Here is a 21866-nt window from a genome sequence, read left to right as displayed (position 1 = left end):
ACCTTTCACAAGACAAGACTGCTAAGCAGCTTGTTGAGTTTAGTTCAGTAAGAGAAGCAGCTATCTATTTAGAGAGCAGAGAGCCACTTAGCAGTTTTCTTTCATCTACATTTTGAAAACAAGCTAGAAATGGGTACATCCTTTTCCTTGCAAGTTCTGTCTTCAAAAAAGAGCCCTGGAGTTAGGCACAAAGTCAGCTGGGTACCAGCTTGCTCCCAGTGAGATCATTGTCTTCAAGCAATTCCATGCTGAATATGCTGTCTGCAGGCAACTCAAGACACCAGGTCATATGCCCACACCCCCACAAGCTCTTTCCCGCTGTCATCTCCCCTACAAATACACCAAGGCATTTCCATCCCTGTGGCATATTGTTTCTGGAATGTTTCTCAGGATCTAAGATACATATGGCAAACACACACAAAGCACCTGCTCAATTCTGCTTGATTCTCCTTCGCTGTGCTTTGTATCATCACTCAAAGCAAGCAAACATGTTCTCTACCAGACTAGTACAATTCACAAGTGAAAACAAATATGCACAGTGCCAGGAAAGAGCATCAGACTTCACAGAACACAGCAGAGAAGAATTAGCCATCCTACCTGTGCTCACAACTTTTGCTGGGTGTACACACAGAACACAAAAGGAGTATGTGGTGTGGCTGGGGTGGCTTGTGTTTGTCTTTACAGAGTGCCTGAATGCATTTAACTGTTGATACAATAGTGTCTTGTCAGATCTTGTTCCCACTCAACCATTCCATTTTCCTTGGGGAGGTGGGGAAGGATGTGTTGACTCAGGTACACACAATTTGAGTTTTTGTGACTATTTGCCCCTTTTTTTTCCTTTTCCTTTACTGAAAGCAAAACAAAACCACCACCACCACCAAAACAACACCCACAGGCAGTTTTGTCAGCCCAGACTATGAAAGCTCTCTTTCACAGACCATGAAGTCCGAAGTTCCCCTGCCAATAACACACCTTCTTTACTTTTACATTGCCCACATATTTCTTTGTCCAGTGATGAGCCCTTGACAGCTGCCCTTCCCTCACCTCCTTTGGGCTCTGGGCCTACCAGATAACTTCTCCACACTCTGTGACTCTCTCTCTCTGGTACACCTAAAGGCAAATAGGCAGCAACAGTTTCTGGTTAGAGTGTCAGATCAAGAACAATCTTTGCCCCATATTGCATGTTGCACGTTGATGACTAGAGCCTGTTGTAAGATGGATGTGCATATGTGGTGTGGAGAAACAAAGCCTTTCACTTCCTGACATCTTAACATCACATATCAGTTTCTACTGCCTTGTTTAAACAAATGCTAACATTTGATTATCACAGGTCTTACACAAGTCTTAACAAAAGTTGAGGTTTCCTCTGTTTGTGGAATGCTAGGACTTTCAAGCTATTGTTGAAACGTGGATCAGCTAGGTTTTCATAATGGCAAGCGAGGATTGATATGTGCTCCCAAGAGCATTAGACAGTGTTTTCTGACCAAACTACTGTCATTCTGAAAGACCTTTGGCCAGTTCATCAGCACAGCTGCAGAAATAGGTAGAATATTGGGTAATCTAAAGTTTAAACATGAAGTCAAGAAAATTCAGGGGTGATGTAGCTCTGAAGTTAAGCTGTAGGTTTCCCAGCACCTTCCAATATTTCCCTTTCATTCCCATTGCCTTTCCCTTCTCTTTCAGTATTTCACACTGTGGCTTCTGTGAGTGGTATAGATTAGTTTGCACTGCAGGGAGGAGTTAGGAAATTACAGTTAAGGAAGTGCATTTCTAAGCAATATTCAAAAATACCTCCTTGGTCCAGAGGAGAGATCTTACCTGCTTCAAAAACCTGGAACAATCCTTTCAGTCTCCTCCTCAGAATTCCTGACCTTCCTTCACACCCTTCCCATATCATTACGAAGCATCTTTCCCAGTACTTAGTAGCAGAGAGGCTAAATGGAAAGGACAGCATTGCCCTCCTCCTGCTTTCCACATGGATAGAAAGCTGTTCACACTCTGGAGAGGGTTAGAGACTACAGAAGGGATGAGGCTTTTGTGACAGTCTAGCTATTCCTGCCCACCAACTTCAACTTGGCTCTTCTAAATACCAGGCTTGTCATCACTTGCAATTTATGTTAGATTGGGATCTATGCAGAAAGAAAGAAAAAGAAAAGGAGAGCTAACACTGGTCTATTTTAGGCTCTGTCATAATTCCTGTAAAACTGTTTAGACTCTAAATAAATCACATGTTGGCTCTAGCTAAAACTGTTAGCACCATATTAAAAACTTCATGCCTGGTGTCACACTATTGCCTGTAAGTAACCCATGGCTCTGACAGACCCTGGAGAGCCTGTTTGATGTGGTTCAGGGGACCCACAGGTGAACAGTAGGCAGACTGATTCCTTCCCAGGGCTGTGCTTGCTCCTCTGCAAGGTACCATCCATCCATTATGCAGCCCATGCTAAGGGCGTAGCTGGTCCAGTTACCCCAACAGCAGAGGTGGCAGAAATGAACAGTGTGAGAAATAACAAATGGGAAAGCCTCAGAAGAAAGGCAGAAGTTATTCAAATCCCAACTAAACACATTCTAAAATGATTGTGGCAGACAAGCCCTTAATCCAAGCCCCAGACTGTTAGAAACTAAGTGGAGAGGGAGAGAAGTTTGTTACGACTCTATCAAACAACCCCCATCAGCTTTTCCTGCATAAGCTCTTTCCTGCCTTAAGAGTGAAAATGAATGCTAACACAGATACAGCTGCTCATGGGCTTCATCACCTTCTTGTCCTAGTGCTCCTGGGCAACGGGGTGAGGATCTAAATTTTTTTACATATATCTATGGCATGACACGTGATTTGTCAACGCAAACAGATCCAATCCATCCCAACAAATGGGTGTGCAGAAAGCCAGCTTCAGAGCTAGAAGAACACTCTACAGCAGCCCCCTCATCAAGACAGAACAAGAGCCATAGACTCACCGAAATGGGCAGAGAAGCAGCTCCCTCCCACCTCTTCCTGTGCTGATGCAAGGCCACCCCAAGTCCCCATGGACATGGACCAACAGCATTTACACTGGTTTCATCAAAACAAGAACAGACCAATGACTTCACAGGATTTATTCAAAACAGAAGAAGAAAAAGCTTTCATTACAGACATCACAAAACACATCAATACAACCCTCAGTTCTGCCTGTGGGTCTGCATGAGCAGCAGAGCATACTCTCCCTCCCCACCGCTCATGAAGTATGGAAGTGATGCATTTGCTCCCCACCTCTTCAGAAAAAGCACAGAGCAGCTGAGAGAGAACCTCAGTTAGCTTGCCAAGAACTGGAACTCATCTAGCAGCAGCTACACGGTACTTCTGTTACCAGAGACAAGCCAGCAAGTGATTTGCCAACAACTGCAAAGGTAGACCAGCAGAGAGCTGGAAAGAGGTACCAACTTCCAGTCAGTTCTTCCACTTGTGCCTTGGAGCATCTTCCCCAAACTTCTTCTGAAATGAGGCTCCTTCTGTACCATGTACAGTGCTGTACTGGAGAAGCAGACATTCACTAAAATGCATGAGTGATTTAAAAAAAAGGCTAAAAGATTTAAAAGTCCTTCAAGGATCACTGAGCTGTGGATTGCCTCCCTCTTCCTTTGCCAAAATTGCCACCTGAGTGGTTTCAGAAGTCTCACAACCTGAAAGGAAGTGGCCAGGGTTAGTTTACAAACTGTTCATAAAATCACATTTTGGCCTAGGAGTTTAGCTTCCCAGCACACAGCAAATCACATTTTGGCCTAGGAGTTTAGCTTCCCAGCACACAGCTTTGAGCATGTTCCCATAAAGCAGGCTGGTTCTAAAGAGCTCCTAGGACTATAGGAATAAGTTTGAAATTACTTTCCTCATTTCAAAATGGAGCAGGATTTTGGCTGGTATAACATCTTTGAAGCAAACCAAATCGTATTTGGCATTTGATCTGACTTGTGCAATCTCTGCTTAGAAAGCATCTCCTGCGCCTCCCATACACTATCATTAATTGAGATGAAGACAGAAATATCCACCTGCTGCATGAGCCTGGCTCCTCCAGGAGTAAATTTATTGCAGTGGCTCAAGCAGCTAGAGTGTGGACGTACCGCAATGCAGGAACACAGCCTTACAGCTGGGAGAAGTTGGGCAGCCACGTCCCTAAAAGCCAGTTTTGCAACATGGAAGAGCTGTCAAAACACACCAGTGCTTAGACCTAACAAAATCTGACAACCCTGATTTAAAAAGTGCTTTGACAATCAAGAAAAAATCCTAAACAGACTAAAAATCAATCCACTAGCAATGCACGTTTCGGAAGCCCGGCAGAGTAACTTTCCCGTGAGTATAGATGTCCTCATCTGTGCCCTGGTTTATGTGCTTCACCAAGTTCTTCTCAAACAGGAGGGGGTGGTAAGCTCCCATGGTGCAGGCACGGTCATGAAACTTCTGGTAATAGTGGCAGATGTCTGTCTGCCGTTTGGAAGGGAGAAATTCATACACATCCACTTGGTCGCAGAGCGTCATCATGATCACAATGCCTAGGGAGGGAGAGAAAGCAGACAGCCCCAGGTCAAACCAGAGAAGTGATTAACATCCCAGAAATACAGGCAGTCCAGGCAAACCAGGAAGGGTTTCCTTTCTGAATGTTCAGATGAGAGGGGTTAAAGCCAAGTCTGGCCAGATGGGGCTGTTTTCTCTCTTGTAAAACATGTGATTGACTATTACAGCAGATTGCTTACAGAGACAGCCACGACAAAGGGCCCATTTTATGGGTGCCACTGTTCTTCATGACCTTCACAGAAACCTGGGTGTCTGCCAACCACACAGTACAATTAGCTGATCGAAAGAGCCTATCTCAAGCCTCCTTGGTTAAATAATGTTGAGACCTTTCCCTTATCAGAGAATCATAAAATGTTTTGGGTTGGGAAACACCATTAAATGTCACCTAGTCCAACACTCCTGCAGTGAGCAGGGAAAGCTTCAACGGGATCAGGTTGCTCAGAGCCCCATCTAACCTCATCTTGAATGTTTCCAGGGATGGGGCATTTACCACCACTCTGGGCAACCTGTACCAGCGTTTTCACCACTCCCATTGTAACAGATTTCTTCCTTATATCCAATCTAAATCTCCCCTCTTTTAGTTTAAAACCATCACACCTTGGGAATACAGGAGATATGAAAGCAACTGTGCTTGGAGATGGCTTACAGTGACCAAGCAGCTTCTGCTCTTCAGGCTACTCCAGCTCCCTCACAGCAAGGCAGTGCTGCCCTCCTGCGTATTCTGACAGGCACAAGAATCACTTGAGGACATTCCCACCAGTGCTGGGCATGGACCTCTCAACTTTCTGGCCAAATCAGAAGCAAGCCATAGTTATTGGTTACTTTTATTTCAAGTGCAAGAAATAGAATCATAGAATCATTTAGGTTGAAAAAGACCTTTAAGATCATCAAGTCCAACTGCTAATTCAGCACTGCCAGGTCATGACTAAACCACGTTCCTCTAGGATGGCAACTCCACCTCTTACCTGGGCAGCCTGTTCCAGGGCTTGACAACCCTTTTGTTGAAGAAATTGTTCCTAATATCCAACCTAAACCTCCCCTGACACAATTTGAGGCCATTTCCCCTTGTCCTATTGCTTCATACTTGGGAGAAGAGACTGACCCTCACCTTCTTCCTTATATCTATTCTAGATCTACATTGCTCTGCACATATCACAGCAATGCTTGGCAAGAGCAAGGTTGTGGGACAAAAATGGATATTTGACTGGGAAAAATAAGAAGTGACTGTCTAAACAGAGGTAGAAGGCTGCCTGTGTCCCAGCAATGATAGGAGCAGAGACAGGAGCAAAGGCGGGGCTGAAGCCCAGCAGTTGGACATCCACGTGGCAAACAAAACCATACATCTACGCTGTGTTTTCAGATACATGTGAACTTCCTGAGAAGTTCACTCCTTTTTATTCAGCTGGTCACGAGATTTGTTCTCCAGTAAGAAGGAAAAGCTTTGCAACAGCAGAATGTAAAATGAGCCCCTTTGCTGAGAGACTGGATCTAGCATGCTGACAAACAAGATGTTAGCATGCTGAAGAAGGGGGAGTATCACCAAGCTTTTCAGGGCAACTACTCAGTCTGACCATACACAGCCCTGGTAAGTCTTCAAGTATATATTTTTCCATATACATACACACATCTATTTCCCCATATTTATATATGGAAAGCTGTGGTGGGTTGAGATTTGCCTCCAACATTAATTTTTCCAGATCAGCTCAGTTGAAAGCAAATGGAAGCTGTATTTACAGGGAAAACTACGATCTACAATGGAATGCAATGACAATGTACAAAACATACAGCATTTACAATATCTACAGATATTTACAAGTAACAAACAAGACGACCAGGGAAGCTGTCCCTCTGCCTCCCCACCCCCTGTACAAAAGGGAGAAAGGAGCAGAGAAACAGTAGTGCTTAGTCTTCACCAAAACAATGCAGCCAAGGTCAAGCAGAAGCAGATTAGTCTCCCTTCAGAGCACGAAGTGAGCAGAGAAAAGGTCAGAAAGCGGAAAGATTGTTTTGGTACAGCCAATCTTAGAGCAGATATTTCTCCAATGAAATGGTTTAGAATTATCTTTGGTTCTCCTTTTTAGACCCAATAGTGATGTATTTACATTGTTCTACTTTTCTGCTCAAAATCTGTAGCAAAATTTTCAAGGCATAGCCTAACACTACCACAAAAGCATAAAGAGGCAAGCACTTATTTTTCATCTGCAGTGACCAGATTTGTTTGCTTGACAAGATCTGAGCCCGCAGGAGCCGTATCCTTCCTCTCGCTCCCCATGGGAACTGCTCTGGCACTAGAAGCTAGAAATCCTAAAGACCATCTCAATGTTGCAATCTGCTTTTCTGTTTTCACATGGAACTGGGCCATGTTTGCAACCGCTGTTTCAGAGGGGTGCTGCAAACCGCTTACTTTAACACAACTGAGCTGCTACTCTGAAGACAGGAAGCTTAAATTTTGGCATAAGACAAACACCGCTAAAGCAACTCTGATAAGCATCATAAATCTGCGGCTCTCTTTGAAAGAAAGGCATGCTGGAGAGTTCCTGCCTGCAAACTGACGGAGAAGTTTAAAGGGTAATTTTCTTACCGAGCATTCCTGATGACGGCGGATTAGGCTGAATGTGCTCCGGGGAATTCTCCTGCAGAATATCCCAGAGTTGCCACTGCATTTTTGGGTTCAGGATATAGAAAGGCTGCTCTGGATGTTTACCACGATACAACTTGTAGCTTTCAAAAAAGTTGTAGTCTGGTTTTCTGTACCACTGTGAAACAGAAACAGGGAGTCAGATTATTTCTAGCCAGTTCTTTCTGCTAACCAACAAAAACCAAGGATGAGTGAAGATGCTGTTCTTGGGGGGGGGGAAGGTCCTGCTATCCTTATGCACACTCACACGGTGTCCCCCACCACCTCAAACAAGCATGGTGACTTGACTTAGTTAATAGACCAGGGAACCCCCAAATCTCAATGAAGGACTGTCAAATGAGATCAGCATCTTCTGTAATTTCATTCTGCACACCCCAATAGCAGATGATGCTGAGAACTCTGCCTTAAATGTTATAGACCTGAAACCTCCCCACACTGGAGTACAAAGCACCCTATTCTGCAAGAAAGTGTCCCCAGCAGAGCCTCCTAAACCCGGTTGAGCTGATTTTCATTCTAAAAGTTCCCTTTTCAGTAAAAACATTTACAAAGGGGTTATGTTCTCTTAAGGTAATTTTGAGGTATTTTTTCCTCAGCTAAAAACATCCCCTCTTGGTTTTACTGACTCTTAAACATGCTGTACAGGACACCCTCATGTCTCTTGAAGGTGTGGAAATAGACACAATAATAAACTTCAGTGAGGGAAGTCCACAGAAGGGAACGCAAAGACCTCTCAGTTACACAAGAAGCTCAAAATAATATCACAGTATAACTAAGGTTGGAAGAGATCTCAAGGATCGAGTCCAACCTATCAACACAGACCTCATGACTAAACCATGGCACCAAGTGCCACGTGTAATCTCCTCTTGAATGCCTCCAGGGATGGTGACTCCACCACCTCCCTGGGCAGCACATTCCAATGACGAACGACTCGCTCGGTGAAGAACTTTCTCCTCACCTCGAGTCTAAACCTCCCCTGGCGCAGCTTGAGACTGTGTCCTCTTGTTCTGGTGCTGGCTGCCTGGGAGAAGAGACCAACCCCTTCCTGGCTACAACCACCTTTCAGGTAGTTGTAGAGGGCAATGGGGTCTCCCCTGAGCCTCCTCTTCTCCAGGCTAAACAATCCCAGCTCCCTCAGCCTCTCCTCATAGGGCTTGTGTTCCCCAGCCTTGTTGCCTTTCTCTGGACACGTTCAAGTGTTTCGATATCCTCCTTAAACTGAGGGGCCCAGAACTCATTCACCCAGACCATTCACTCCTACCTGCTTTCACCCTGAGCCTCCAAAGTTCATTACTTATCAGATAATGCCCCTTTGTACTCAAATTGAAAAGAAAATGCAAGAGGGATTGCATCATCCACAAGTGAAAGTCTAGCTGACGTGGAGAGGAGACCTTTGCTAAGATCTTCAGAGGGTTTCCTAATCCATTCATAGTGTATCAAGTATATCTCATGTCTGACTGGTGCTTGAAACATCCAACCACCAATCATCAGCAAATCTTAGAGCAATTATTAGGGAGATCATCCTCTGATTTTACTTACAGAAAACTCACTCTTACCTCATGAATCTCTGCATGATAGGGTGCTGGATCCCAGACAATTAAGATTCCAGTGTTGTATAGTGCTTCCCTCAGGAACTGCTGCTCTTCAACAGTTACAAGCTTGAAAAACAAGTACAATAACATACGATATGCTGTCAGCATTAACAGGCAGCCAAGCAGTAAAAGATACCTGAAGACATCTACAGCCGCCCCACTGTCTATTATTCAACATGCCCCACTGAATGCAGGCAAGAACACAACCCCCAGAGATGCCCTTCCAGCACCTGCTGCAGTCCTATCTAACAGCACAGGATTTAGAGGAGTCAGGAGGAAAAACCACCATTATGCTTCACAAGGTGTTCGCTTTCCATCTTCAATAATAAAATAAGGCCAGGACCCACAGAGTGACCCAGCTTGTATGATGATGATACCTTCACTACAAGTACCAGAAGCAGGTGGGAACATCAGTTGCTGCCAGGACAGTTCAGGAAGAGCCTAAAGCAAACACACTGTTGACTTTATTGAGAACTTCCACTTGAACCAAAGACAGTTTGTGTGAACAGTTTCTCCTGAACAGCACCAATTCAGGTAGCCAAGGTACAGCACTAGGCCAGCTTGCTCTGAGACCACCAGTGCAAGAGCTGAGAGACCACAGTACCCCCAGCTGACCCTTGCACTGAGCCCCACACCTCATCTCTCCACAGCTGGACAAGGAAACTTGGGCAAAGGAGGTCTGAATCTCTTAAGGGCACCAGTGAGAAGGAAAGCACCATGACAGCAAAGTATATGGGCTAGAGACAGTATCTGTGGAATGAGACAGCTCCACCAGAGGCTTTCCCAAGGGAACAAAACCAAGTTCTTTGGAGAAGTTTCACACTACAATATGGACACAACCACCACAGCTCATGACACCTGAGGGTAACCCACATCTGCAGAAAAAAGCAGTCAGAACCAAATGAGGCAGGGACCCATCTCCTGTTCTCCCCACCCAACAGCATAACCTGTACAGACATGGCTTGTAAATATCTGCTGAAGAAAAGCATCATCATAAAAATCAACTCCCATTCATCCTGATGGTCTCCACAGACCTAATTAAGAGCTAGCCAATTTATCTTGGAGTATCCCAGCTGCCCAGAGCAGCAGGCTGCCTTCCTGGCTGTCACCCCAAGCAGAGCACAAAGGCACTCTGGCCAGCGCAGACATGAGTTATTCCAAAAGCCAAAAGGGTTTCCTCACATCTGCTCTTCACTCTGTGGGATTATGTTTTGGCCTTGACTGTGTGTGCTGCTGGGTTTCATTTCCTTGCAGCAGCTAAAATATCTAGGCCACTTGTTAGCTAGAGTGTACAATGCTGCAGGTGTGAACTGCCTCCAGTTTGTGGATAAGCAAGGTGAGAGCATGGCAGCTGGCAACACCCAACCCCTTGACTAAGGGTGGGTGGGGATGGAGCACGGCAAGGAGACAGGAATAGGGCAGGAATATGGGCCCTTTATTTTCATATCATTGTTTCTATTTAAAGAGTAGAAATCTGTCAGGAACTCTTCAAATGTGAAAGGATGATTCAAGACAGGATTGTCTGAACATAAGGAAAAACTTCTTTCCTGTGAGGGTGCCAGAGCCCTGGACCAGGCTGCCCAGAGTGGTTCTGGAGTCTCTGCTGCAGAGTTTCAAAACCTGCATGAAAATGGCCCTAGGCACCCTGCTCCGAGTGACCCTGCTTTAGCAGGAAGGTTGGAATATATCTCCAGAGATTCCTTCCAACCCCTACCATTCCATGATTCTGTGTGAGAGACATGGAGCATCAGGGAAAACAATGGTTGGCCAGATGAAGCCATGTGAGTTGGCAGAGGTACACAACCCTCTCAAGAGCTGGGACAGGCACAAAAGCCAAGGGATAAGAAACCAGGTGGAGAGCACCACCTTCCCCACACCACAAAGATGGTTCTTGGCACTACAAGTTATCTGCTGGTCACTTAACCTGTTGGAGTGATCTGACTCCCCAGGTACCCTTAGTGCTTACTTATTCTGTTTGATAGTGACTGACTCTCTCTAAGCCATTAAATTGCAACATGACATTTCTCTTACCCATTTTTCTTTAATTCTAATTAATAAACTGATCCTAGTTATTTTTCTTTAATTCTAATTAATAAACTGATCCTAGTTATTTCCTAGTTCATTTGTTCTTTAGCCAACTCACTGTTTAGCAACCATCTTGCTAATACAGCCCCTACCCTCCTGTTATGTTTATTAACCATATCAAAATGAGTTCCTTCTCGCTGGCTGCCACAGTCAGTGCCCTGGAATCTAAACACACTCCTGTTTCCCATCACAACCCTACTCCATTTCACTGATGTCCTATCTCCTTTCTCTTCCTCCCTGCAGTCTCCTTAGTGCCAACAACAGCAAACACAGCCAAAGCAGAGAGTGCTCTCCATGACAGCAAGAAGCCAGCCGAGGAGAACTGCAAATTAAGGCTGGGAGGAACTCTGGTAGGTACTCTGCTCCTTGGTCAGCTATGCAGAAGAGAGTTGTGTCCTACAGAATGACACTGGCACTACCCCCACACACTCTCCAGCCTTTATTTTTCCAAGCTGTGACTGCTTTCCCAGGGTAAATCAATGCCTTGCATAAGACTGCAGGAAAACAAGCCGTTACAGGAAGAGGTACTGAGGAACCAGTGAAGATCTAAGAAAATGAGCAGAGCAATGATGAAGAATGTCTTTGTTTAGTACAGCTACCAAGCTTGTGGAACCTCCACACCCATCTTCTCATATGAGGATCCCAATTTTCTCCCCCTCCTGTCAGTGCCAGTCTTTCCCTATGCACACAGATGCACAAGATACCCCACTCTATTGTTAAAGCCACCCACCTCCACAGATGTGCTAGAGACTGGGAAGAAAATTATAGAAAGCTATCTCAAAATAATTAGTAAGCAACTTTGGGCCACCAGCCACATATGCCAAAGGGATACCACCCAATCCAGACTACTTTTGACAGGTTACATTCAAGAGAGCCCATATCCTTCATTTTAGGAACGGACTGAGGATTGACCAATAGTAAGAGCAGGCAAACCACAATTCCATCTTTGCTCCCCAGGACCAATTGGAAGAAAAGCCAAACCCAGAACAAGAACAAATTGCAGCTTGCCCAGCCAGTACCCAATGCCTGCAAGAGCTCTCTGCAAGGCAAGGCACAGCTCCCACAACAAGCTGGAAATGAAAGGTGATTAAGCAATCCCACTAACAAGAAGGTTAAACCAATGTCACCATGGTTAGAACAGCACTGAACTATTAAAAAGGCAAATGAAAACACAGAAGAAAGCCAGGCTTGCAATCCAGCAGTTCCTGAAAGTAACAGGGACAGCAATCAAGAGCTCTTCAGCTTCAAAACTCCAGAAAAGACACTCCTGCACTGCTCACTTGGAGAGCATCTTTTACTCTGTTTAGCAGTTACATCAGCTTCAGCCTCTACAAATGACAAGGATTTTGCTCTCTTTGTAGCTGAAGTTTTCTAAGCTGGTGTCTCCATTCTGAGGGAATGGTGGCAGATGAAAAATGTCCCCAGCAGCTGCAGGCTGATCTGAATGGAGAGCAGAAGCACTACAATGACATAGCTATAACTACGCTTCATCTGAAATAAGAGCATCCACACAGAGAATGATCAGAGCTGTATTACAGCTGTTTTAACTGCAAACGGCTACCCTGCTCCCCACACAGACAACACTGGTATCACATGTGCCACATGCATGTTTTTGCTGGTAAATGGTTTCATATCACATTAAGTTTGGCAACGAGCACATCCTCCAGCAGAAGTTTTCTTAAGTGATAACACCTACGCGACATCATAACAACACACACAGAAAGATTAAAAGATACATTCAGAAATGGAGATGTCAAACAGGGTGGAGGAAGAGGGATGGCAGCAGCCAGATATGCCTCCTAAAACCAGACTGGTTCAGGAAGGAAAAGCTTTCCCATGTCTGAAGGGTGGTTTAACATCAGGGAATCAAGAGGCAGCGAGCAGTAGAACAGAACACAGTAAGTGGCAAGGGGAGAATGGTAGACATAAAAGCAGAAAGAGGCAGGAAGAGCAGGCTTCAAAAGACATGAAATGAATTGGGGAGCTGGTAACAAGCTAGTTCCACGTCTTGCCTTTCAAAAGGATGGACAAGCTTCTGCTGCTGTTATGAGAAACTTCACATCTTGTTACATAGCAGCACCCATAGACTTCTCACAGCAGCAGATGAGAAAACTCCAGCCTATAGATCTTAGCTTTGTGGTGAAGAAATGAAACTGCCTTTTTGCATCTGGAGTACAAAAGCTATGCTGCAATCCCCCATTTCTCCCTGACTCACCCCCTCAGTCTTCATCTGCCTGCTGCCTCCTCCCCTGTTCCTGAGCCAGGAGGTGATTGTACTCTGTGGTGCAGCACTGCACCCTGTCATTCATCCACTCCATTCCCTCACCAGCAGACGCTGATTTCTTCTTCTCTCTCCACATCTACACTTGAAAATTTCTCCCCCAACAATGGGAAAACACCAAGGCTACCAACTCTATGGAAGCAGGGTGTAAACACTCTCTTAAGATATACCTAGAGCAGTAACAGTATCTGTTGTGGGTCCCACTCTGCTCCTGAACAGGTGGCATACCAACCCTGCTAACATATTGTTAGATGTGGCCTAATCAGCAAGAGTCTGCTTAAAAGCCTACTGAAGTCCAAAGAAAATTAGCAGAGGGACACCCTCATACCAAGAAAAAGCTCTCCAAGAGTCAGGGAAAATTTAACTCATAAAGTAATGCCATACCTCAAAAGTACTTACTGCCATGCTTGGCACTGAGGTCCAGGACCCTCTGACTCACCCGTCATAGTTCACACTCTCTCATGGCTGTATGAATACTACAGCTGTACAGGCAGGTTCTTTGAGAATTGTTTTCAGCTGTTCAAAAGCCCTGGTTAATGTCTTACCTACAGAGTCTGTGGTAATGCTGGGCAGAAATACTGTTCTTTTATTAAAAGCAAACTCCCTTCACTCTTCGTGCCCACCTCCGGGGCGAGCACAGCTCATCCCTTAGCATACCTCAATTTGCTGAGCACCATTAGCTGAGCTGCACTTCCACTCCTGCCTCAGGCTCCCAAAGCACAGCAGCAAGGTGCAGCTGCCCTTCCTGTACTAATGAAGAGGCTTCAAGCCCAAACAAAAAGCAAATTACCTTCTGCCTGCCATAAATCACAAACAGGCTACTGAAGGTTCTGAGATATGTGCTAGTTTAACTACGGTGACCTAAGATTTACCCAACTGTTCCCTGTTACAAAGAAAGACCTCTCCATTCTATGCCTATCTGCTAGGGACTGGAGAAACCAGATAGAAGGCTTTACTATTCCCAGCCTCGTTTTAAAGACCTTCCAGAAGCAGATGAATCCTGAAGCCCTGTCTGTAATGCTGTTGCTCCAGCCTGCTGCTCAGCTCCCAGGCAGCACAAGGGAGGTACACAGCTTTGCCATGCTTGGCCCATTTGGTACACATTCATCAGACCTACCTGGGAGTTCACGAGGCGAATTGTTGTCTTTTGCCCCACATCTTCTTGAAACCCCTTGGTGGGAGCCCCATTGAATCGCAAAACAGCATCGTGACTGTCTGAAAGCAAAGCAGTGAAAACCTGTGAGCTAACAACAGATTTGAGTGCTAGAAAAGATGCGTGATAGGTTATTGTTTCAATTCAATCTGGCTAGTCACCAGCTTTCTATGTAACACCTAGAAGTACCAAAACCAGATCACAGAATCGTATCATGATTTGGAAAGAACCATAAAGATCATCTAGCTCCAACCCCCCCTGTCATGGGCAGGGACACCTACCACAAGACCAGGTTGCTCAAGGCCTCAGCCAACTTGACCTTGAACACCTCCAGGGAGCCTCTCAGGGCAACCCGTTCCAGTGTCTCACCACCCTCACTGTAAAGAATTTCTTTGTGATAACCAGTGTAAATCTACCCTCCTCAAGCCTGAGCCTATTCCCTCTAATCCTATTACAACAAGCCCTTGTAAAAAGTCCCTTCCTAGCTTTCTTATAGATGCTGTGAAAGAAGTTGTTGGTCTAACTTCAAGCTCAACACACTTAAAAATCCACCTTTTTAAACAACAATATGCTGGCAGGCTGGGACCAGCCCTAGCATTTGCTCTGCATGGAGGAGCACAGCACCTCCCTTCCTCTCTCTCTCCTTCCAAACGCTTTTCCAGGAGATAAACCCACATTCAGTTAATTTACCATGTGGCTGTATGGGAAATAACAGCAAACCAGCATCCCTCTCTTGCAGCCTGGAGCTTGACCAGCCTGAGAAAGATGTATAAATAATAACTACAATGGAAAGCAAAGCTGACTTCAGCCTGCCAGCGTACCTCCCACGTAAGTGAAATGAAACCACCGCTGTGCATTTGACAGGCACGGCTTGTTACATGCCTTGGGATTCACTGCATTTTCCTTTGCTGGCATCATCTCTCAAGATAGCACAGCATTCCTCCAGCACCCTCCTCTGCCTCCACACTGCCCTAATGACAGAGCCAGTCTGCTGCTTCAGCACAGAGGGCATTTATGCACCTCACCCTGGCTTCTCCTTTCATGGGATTGGAGGTGCTCAGTTAGGGAAGCAGGACCAACTTTTTACACTGAGGCCACACAACCACAGCTCACAGTCCATGGGGAACTGCTGAGTCCCCAGCCAGGGCAGAGCATCTCACCTGGCCCAGAACCACATCTTTTTGAGATCATCTTCTTAAAAGCAGGGTGTGTGTGGGGGGTGTCTCACAAATAGTGTTGTAGGATCCGTAACCATTGTCAACAAAGACTAGTTTCTCAGCTACTTATTCTCATAGAGAAGTGAACCTTGTTTAGAGCCCTTCCAAGCAACACACAAAACCCAGAAAGGTGATGTTTCCAAAAAATACAGGTCCACACTGAAAGGCACCTCTGTAGCTTCCCCTATAGATCCTTAAATCCACATCCTACCTTGCAGGGTACAGGGTTACAATTGTACAGGGTTACAATTTCCCTATATAACTTCAGCCAGACACCAAGGGTTATCATGCCCTACATTTGCATTTTGAAAGGGTGTTTAATGACTGCACAGAGAGCATAGCTGGCTCTCTGAAGCACTCTGTCTCCAAGTGGCTGTGTTGCAATCAGCATCAGATTCTTCACCAGTAATTCATAACCTCCAGTAACACCAAGAACTAAATAGGATATGAGCTGCTTGTCTACAGGCTTCTCCCTTTTCTGTTCTGCCAGCCTCCCTTACATTGCCTAATTGATCATTTGATATTTTAACCTGATTATACAGAACAAATATTTCCTGAAATAATAGCTCAGCAATCTGTTGTGTTCATCTACACAAATGTTTTATTTTAAGGCTCTCAGATTTAGTACCTTCCTCCAACAAAACCATGGGATTTTCCTACATTGAAACATACTAGGCTGACATTGGGAGGAAAAAAAAATGCACAGCATTATACTGAACATTCCTGAATCCTGTGATATTCACCCTGCCTGGCTCAAGGCTGCAAGTGTCCAGAACTCAGCAGAATCATTAGCAGAGATGACTGCTCCAGTAGAAGGGTTAAAGCCTGAGAGAGACCTGGGCGCAAGGAATGCAGCACAGGGCACAAGCAGGGGTTAACAGCATTTGCCTGAAGCATATTACACAGTGACCTTTCCGCATCCACCCCTTGGGATCTGGAACAAACTAGTGCTTAAAGTTTGGGGGCAGGATCAGAAATTGGTCACAGGAACAAGGAAATGGCTTTCCGGGTCTGATGTCCTTTCAGCCCTGCTGCAGCCGGAGCACAGCCCAGTGCACCTCCTGGCCGCTCCAATAGCAATCATAGAATCACAGAATGGGTTGGGTTGGAAGGGATCTTAAAGGTCATCTAGTTTCAAGCCTTCTGCCATGAGCAGGGACACCTCCCACTAGACAAAGCTCCCCAAGGCCTCAGCCAACCTGGCCTTGAAAACCTTCAGGGAGAGCACATCCACAAGCTCCCTGGGCAACCTGTTCCAGTGTCTCACCACCCTCACTGTAAAGAATTTCTTCCTAATATCTTGTCTAAATTTACCCTCCTCAAGCTTCATCCATTCCCTCTCATCCTATCACAACAAGCCCTTATAAAAAGTCCACTGCCAGCCTTCTTGTAGGTCCTTACCAGGTACTGGAAGGGCACTATATGGTCTCCCCCAAGCCTGCATTGCAACATGCTGTGACCACCACCCTTGGCTTTTGAGAGCCTCTCCTCACAGAGCAGCAAGCAGTATGCTGAACTCTAACAGAGGCACCTTTGGGCACAAGCCAGCTGTGTCAAGGGACAGGTCACTTCTGTGGAAATCCTTTGTTACTAAAGTTCAAGAGGCACCTAAACAAGACAAGGCAGGTTCTCAAAGCAAGTCAGAGCTGGCTTTTCAAGTCTTGACCCACCTGGCCCCAAACACTCCTAAGAGGAAGAAACAATTACATCAACCAAATCCTATCTGTAGTTTTCACCAGGAAGCAAAGCTACCCTGGTTCATACTGCCACTATCTTTTTCATTGCATCTTTCATAGCATTTTAACATACTTCAGACTGTTCAACCTCATTCTAACACCTGCCCCCTTGCCATGTGCAGCACAGAGGATTTTGATGAAGAACTTCTGAGGAAGTACCAGAACAAAACCCTGACTCACCCATGAGCATCTGGGCACTACAGCTCTGAAGGCGTTGCCCAAGTTGTCCAAGAATGATGAATTAAAAGCAAATCCATCTTGCCTGTTTCAGAGGATGAAGGCTACTTGCAGCTTAGTGCAGGCCAAAGGGACACACAACTTATGAACACACTGAAGTCTGCACATTATTTACATCACAGAGAAAACTCTTAGGCTTTAAAACATCTTCAGTGAAACTGTATCTTAGCAAAGCACAAATCTTAACTAAGCCTCAAATAAAAATTAAAGATGAAGGCTGAGTGAACTGCAGACACAGGAAATTTTTCTGCCAAGCACAGAACCCTGAGTTGAATGCTGGATAGCTGTTTTGACCCCCATGCTGTTTTCTTAAGACAAAGAATGCTTTGGTTTCAAAATATACTCTTTATAATCCACAGTGCAAGACCATTGCTTCAGTATTGATTAATCAATGCATTAACCTTAGGTATACATGGTCAGATAATGCTTTGCAAAGCACCAGCAAACTTTGTCTAAAGAAGAGACAAAACAAAGCTCTGTAAAATTTTCCATGGTTTTCTGGGCCACTAAAACTCTGCCACTGCCTTTTGGCTACGAATGAAGTAGTGTCACTTCCAGAAAGCCATGAGCAAGAATTACAGCATCACTGAGATTGAAAGGGACCTCTGACGATTGCCTGTGATCAGCCCCTCTGCTCAGTGCTAGGTCAGCTACAGAAAATTGCACAGGGCTGTGTCTGGTGGGGTTCTGCCCCTCTAGCATTTTCTTTCACTTCTCTAAAGAAGTCTTTCTGGATTTAAAATTTTCTGACCATTGACTGTGCAATGGGCACACTGGTATTACTGAACCCATTCCAAACCCTCTCAAGAAGCAAACACTTGAGGAATCAAGACCTCTCTCTGTTATCCAGTATTAGTGCTACCCTCTGGTGATGTCAAGAAGATAATGAAAATTCAAAGTACTAGCTGGAATAGAACCACCTACATGTCTGCCACTAACTACAGGCATACAGCATGTCCTCTCAGCTCAGCCCAACCCTTCCACCCCCACCATGGGGCTTGCCTGCTTTTGTCTGCCTAGGGCCCACAGGCTCTATGATCTAGGGCATCAAAATGCAGCCTACACTGTGTGGTATGCACACTCAGAGAGGAAGAGAGAATATGATCCTTACTCCTCACACCTCCTCCTTAGCTGCTCACTGACTCTGTAAGTTGTTTAAGGATAACATTTCAACTTATTTTAAACACCTTTGTGACCACACCAGTCCTTACTGGTAAAAGCATGACAGGAGATTACTTCTGTTCAGCTATAAAACAATGGTATTTGACGTTATGCTAGTAGAAAGATACCAACCTATCTCTTGTCCCAAATGAGATGATTTCAGAGACCCTGCTGAGGACACGACAGCACAGTGACCCAGGTGGCCCACAGTTTCATTGAGGCTTTTCTCTGGTAAGTATTGATGCCATTCAGAGGTATCAAAGGGACTATCTGATCCCTGTATCATGGTCACATTTACTCTATCCCGTAGCTGGCAGAGCAGCTTCTCTGGGCTGAGTTTAGCAGCATTCCTCTTCCCAGTGTAGGTCACATTGTACTTGTTCATGGACAGGTAATTTTTTCTGACCTTCTGCAGCCTAGGTATGAGATTTCTGGATGAACTGTCCTTATCCCATACTTTCATAGAGTCTGATGCTTTCTTGAACTTTTCAGCTGTTCCAGAGGTGCTGCCTCTTACTTCATTATGGCTAGCAAACCACGTTTTGGGTATCTGACCCAGTTCACTGGTTGCTCTATGGAAAAGGCCCTGTGATTTAAGTGGGTTCCATTTTTCTGAAGTCCTGTGAACTTGCAAATCATCATTCTCAGTCTTAAAAGGAATGTAGTAGCTTCTTCTTTTCTCCCTCCACAGGCAAACAGTCAGTGCTAACAGTATCACCACAAGAACAAACGTGAGTTTTTTCAACACATTGATGTGAACCATAGTGTACGGTGCATCCAAACGGGACACGGAACACAGAGCAGCAAGCTGGTCCTGGGAGAGAGGAACACATCTCAGTCAGGGCTGCATACACAGGCAGGCACGCATAAGAAGTTCTGAACATCATTATGTGGGCAACAGGAGGGGAGAGGGGGAACATAAGGGGTCATTTTAATATTACAGGCTGTTTAAACATCTCATTTCAATGTTCCCCACCTCAGACATCAAACAGGCTTGAGCTGGCTACTAGCCATCACATTCTATGTAACAGTGATCTGAGGCTTGTTTTCTATTTCCTTCCACAGTCAAGCTTAACAAAGCCAGGATCATGCCAGTGGCAGGGTAATTCACCACATGCCTTCACCTCCCATCCCAGTCAGCCAATATCCAAATTCTATTCCATTCCAGAATTGAGCTTCTATTTGACTGTAGGCATGACTAGGGAAGCACATAATGAGGAATGTAACTGTTGAAAAAAAAGCTGTGAGTTCATGAACACAGAAGCAGAAGTGCTCCTCAAGAGACAAACACATGCAAATTACTACCCATCCTAAATAGACCCTAGTGACAACTGCCTTCTCAGGCAACTTGCTGAAAGCAAGCTCTGTTAAGCTGTGATATTGAGAAGCTACCAAGTAATTACCTGGGGATAATGCAGCAGCTATCCAGCTCAGGTCATTTTTGGCTGTTGGTAGATTTTCTTCCAAGGGTTTAAGCAGGATATCCCAAAACACAACTGTTTCATGATGCACTGAAGAGTTTAAGAAATGCCTGCAGAAAAAAGGAGGGGAAAACCCCCACACAACTGTTACAGAAGTACCTCACGGCTCTCAGGACAAGCAAGTGTTTCCTCAGATAAGCCCAGCGGTCCCACAGAAGCTGTTACTCAGGCACGGAAGGGCCAGCAGTCAACACATTAACGCCATGTAAGCCTTTTGAACACTTAAAGGATCACTCAACATGAGCATCTTCTTTGTCTGAAATAGGTTCTCAGCTAAAGCAGAACTGATTAGCAGGCTGCCTGCTCTGTGCTCCCACCATACCAACAGCCATTGCTTTCCATGGAGAAGGCTCAGAGCAGTGGGTACACCAGTAATAAGGAAACATCCTAGTACTGATGGCTAACACAATGGACAGCAGAAAGGAAAGAAACAGCAAACTTTTCCTGGAAAAATATCTTGCTGTCTGTTCTTGGGCAAGTCACACACTCTTTCTCAAATATAATGGCAGCTTTTTTGGAGCAAATCATATGAAAAGTTGCTTTATAACATCTATCTTAATCCAAAGATAATTAAGTTCTTCACGGAATAAACAAATGTTTTATGCTTTCTGGCTTCTCTCTACCAAGGAAATGGAACAAGAGAAGCAGAGATTTTACAGAGATGCCGAGTTCAAGAAGTAGCTCTCTCTTGTGGGAACTCCAAGTCAGTACAGTGCCACAAGCTAAATTACAAATGCAATAGTTCATAGGATTGATACTAAATTATTAAAGCATTACAATGCTGACTACTTATATTTTAACTCTATTATGGAACTCATCCTGATTTCTCAGAGCACTTCAAAAGTAAACATTCTTCTACTCCCACTTCATAAACTAAGTGAAAAAACAACCAAAACCCCAAAACACCATTCTACAAGCCCAAGTAATTTCCCCTGCCAGACCATCTCACTTCATTTGCTTGGGAAGCAAGTACCAGAAAGGCACACTAAGTCTTTTTGGCCAGATGCAGAGGTTCAGCAGTCTGGAGAAGAGGTGGGGGAGGCTGTCAGGAGGGGACACAGGACACCGCTGTTCTCTCATCTGTGAGCAGTTAACAGAGATCCCCATGCTGCTCACAGTTTCTCTTCTGCTGTGGTCTCTGCAAGAAGCTCTCACCCCTGCCTCTCTCCTGCTCCCCTCTAGAGCTGGACTCCTTAGTAAGCCAGCCCACTAAGTGTCTGCCTGGTGCTTTGGGAACAGAGAGCCATGCGAAGGCAGGAGACTGCAAAAGCCATTTGCTAAAGGGGAAAGCGTGGTTGAGTGAACTTCCACACTGTCAGAGTGTAGTCAACCGCACTTAGACAGCAGTGCTTTCCAAAGCAAGAGAGAGAGAAACACCAAGATAGTTGTCCAGTGTCAGCTTAGTGTAAGACTCTGAGACACCTCCCTCTGGCCATGCTTTGTGCAGACCCCAACATGACTTCATTCATGCTGTAGTTCTTTACAGAAGATGAGGGTCTGGCTTCCAGGAAACTCAGCCAAGATCTTCTGCACAGACAGGATACAGCCTTCATACTATGGGAGATGCCCCAGCTGCCCCACTGCCCTGAAAAGCAGAGCTCTTCACTCCAGGCCCTGGACAGTTCTACAATGCTTCTGACTTTAGAAGCCTCTCCTGATGGGTTTCCAGGTGTAGGAGAGAGCAGTCACATATCAGTACCACAAGCTTTTGTTTCCCATGGCTAGGATAACCTAGAAGCATGTCA

At 45.2% G+C, this 21866-nt stretch overlaps 1 protein-coding gene across 5 annotated transcripts in view; it reads right to left on the bottom strand.

The window, feature by feature from the left end:
* Positions 1–3078: 3078 nt before the first annotated feature.
* Positions 3079–21866, bottom strand: part of ST6GAL1 (ST6 beta-galactoside alpha-2,6-sialyltransferase 1) — a 49078-nt gene continuing 30290 nt past the window's right edge. For all 5 annotated transcript variants that reach the window (XM_068145425.1, XM_068145426.1, XM_068145427.1 and 2 more), the window contains 6 exons: positions 20044–20171; positions 18773–19454; positions 14254–14351; positions 8735–8836; positions 7125–7299; positions 3079–4521 (listed from right to left, as the gene is read on the bottom strand). In XM_068145425.1, the coding sequence (XP_068001526.1) occupies positions 4280–4521; positions 7125–7299; positions 8735–8836; positions 14254–14351; positions 18773–19403 (1248 nt within the window). In that variant the 5' untranslated portion in view covers positions 19404–19454; positions 20044–20171 and the 3' untranslated portion in view covers positions 3079–4279. The remainder of the gene's footprint in view (positions 4522–7124; positions 7300–8734; positions 8837–14253; positions 14352–18772; positions 19455–20043; positions 20172–21866) is intronic.

This window comes from Melanerpes formicivorus, unplaced genomic scaffold (assembly GCF_026170545.1).
Source record: "Melanerpes formicivorus ecotype bairdi unplaced genomic scaffold, bMelFor1.0.p_v2 SCAF_12, whole genome shotgun sequence".
NCBI lineage: Eukaryota > Metazoa > Chordata > Aves > Piciformes > Picidae > Melanerpes > Melanerpes formicivorus.
This window is presented reverse-complemented; position numbering and strand designations above follow the sequence as displayed.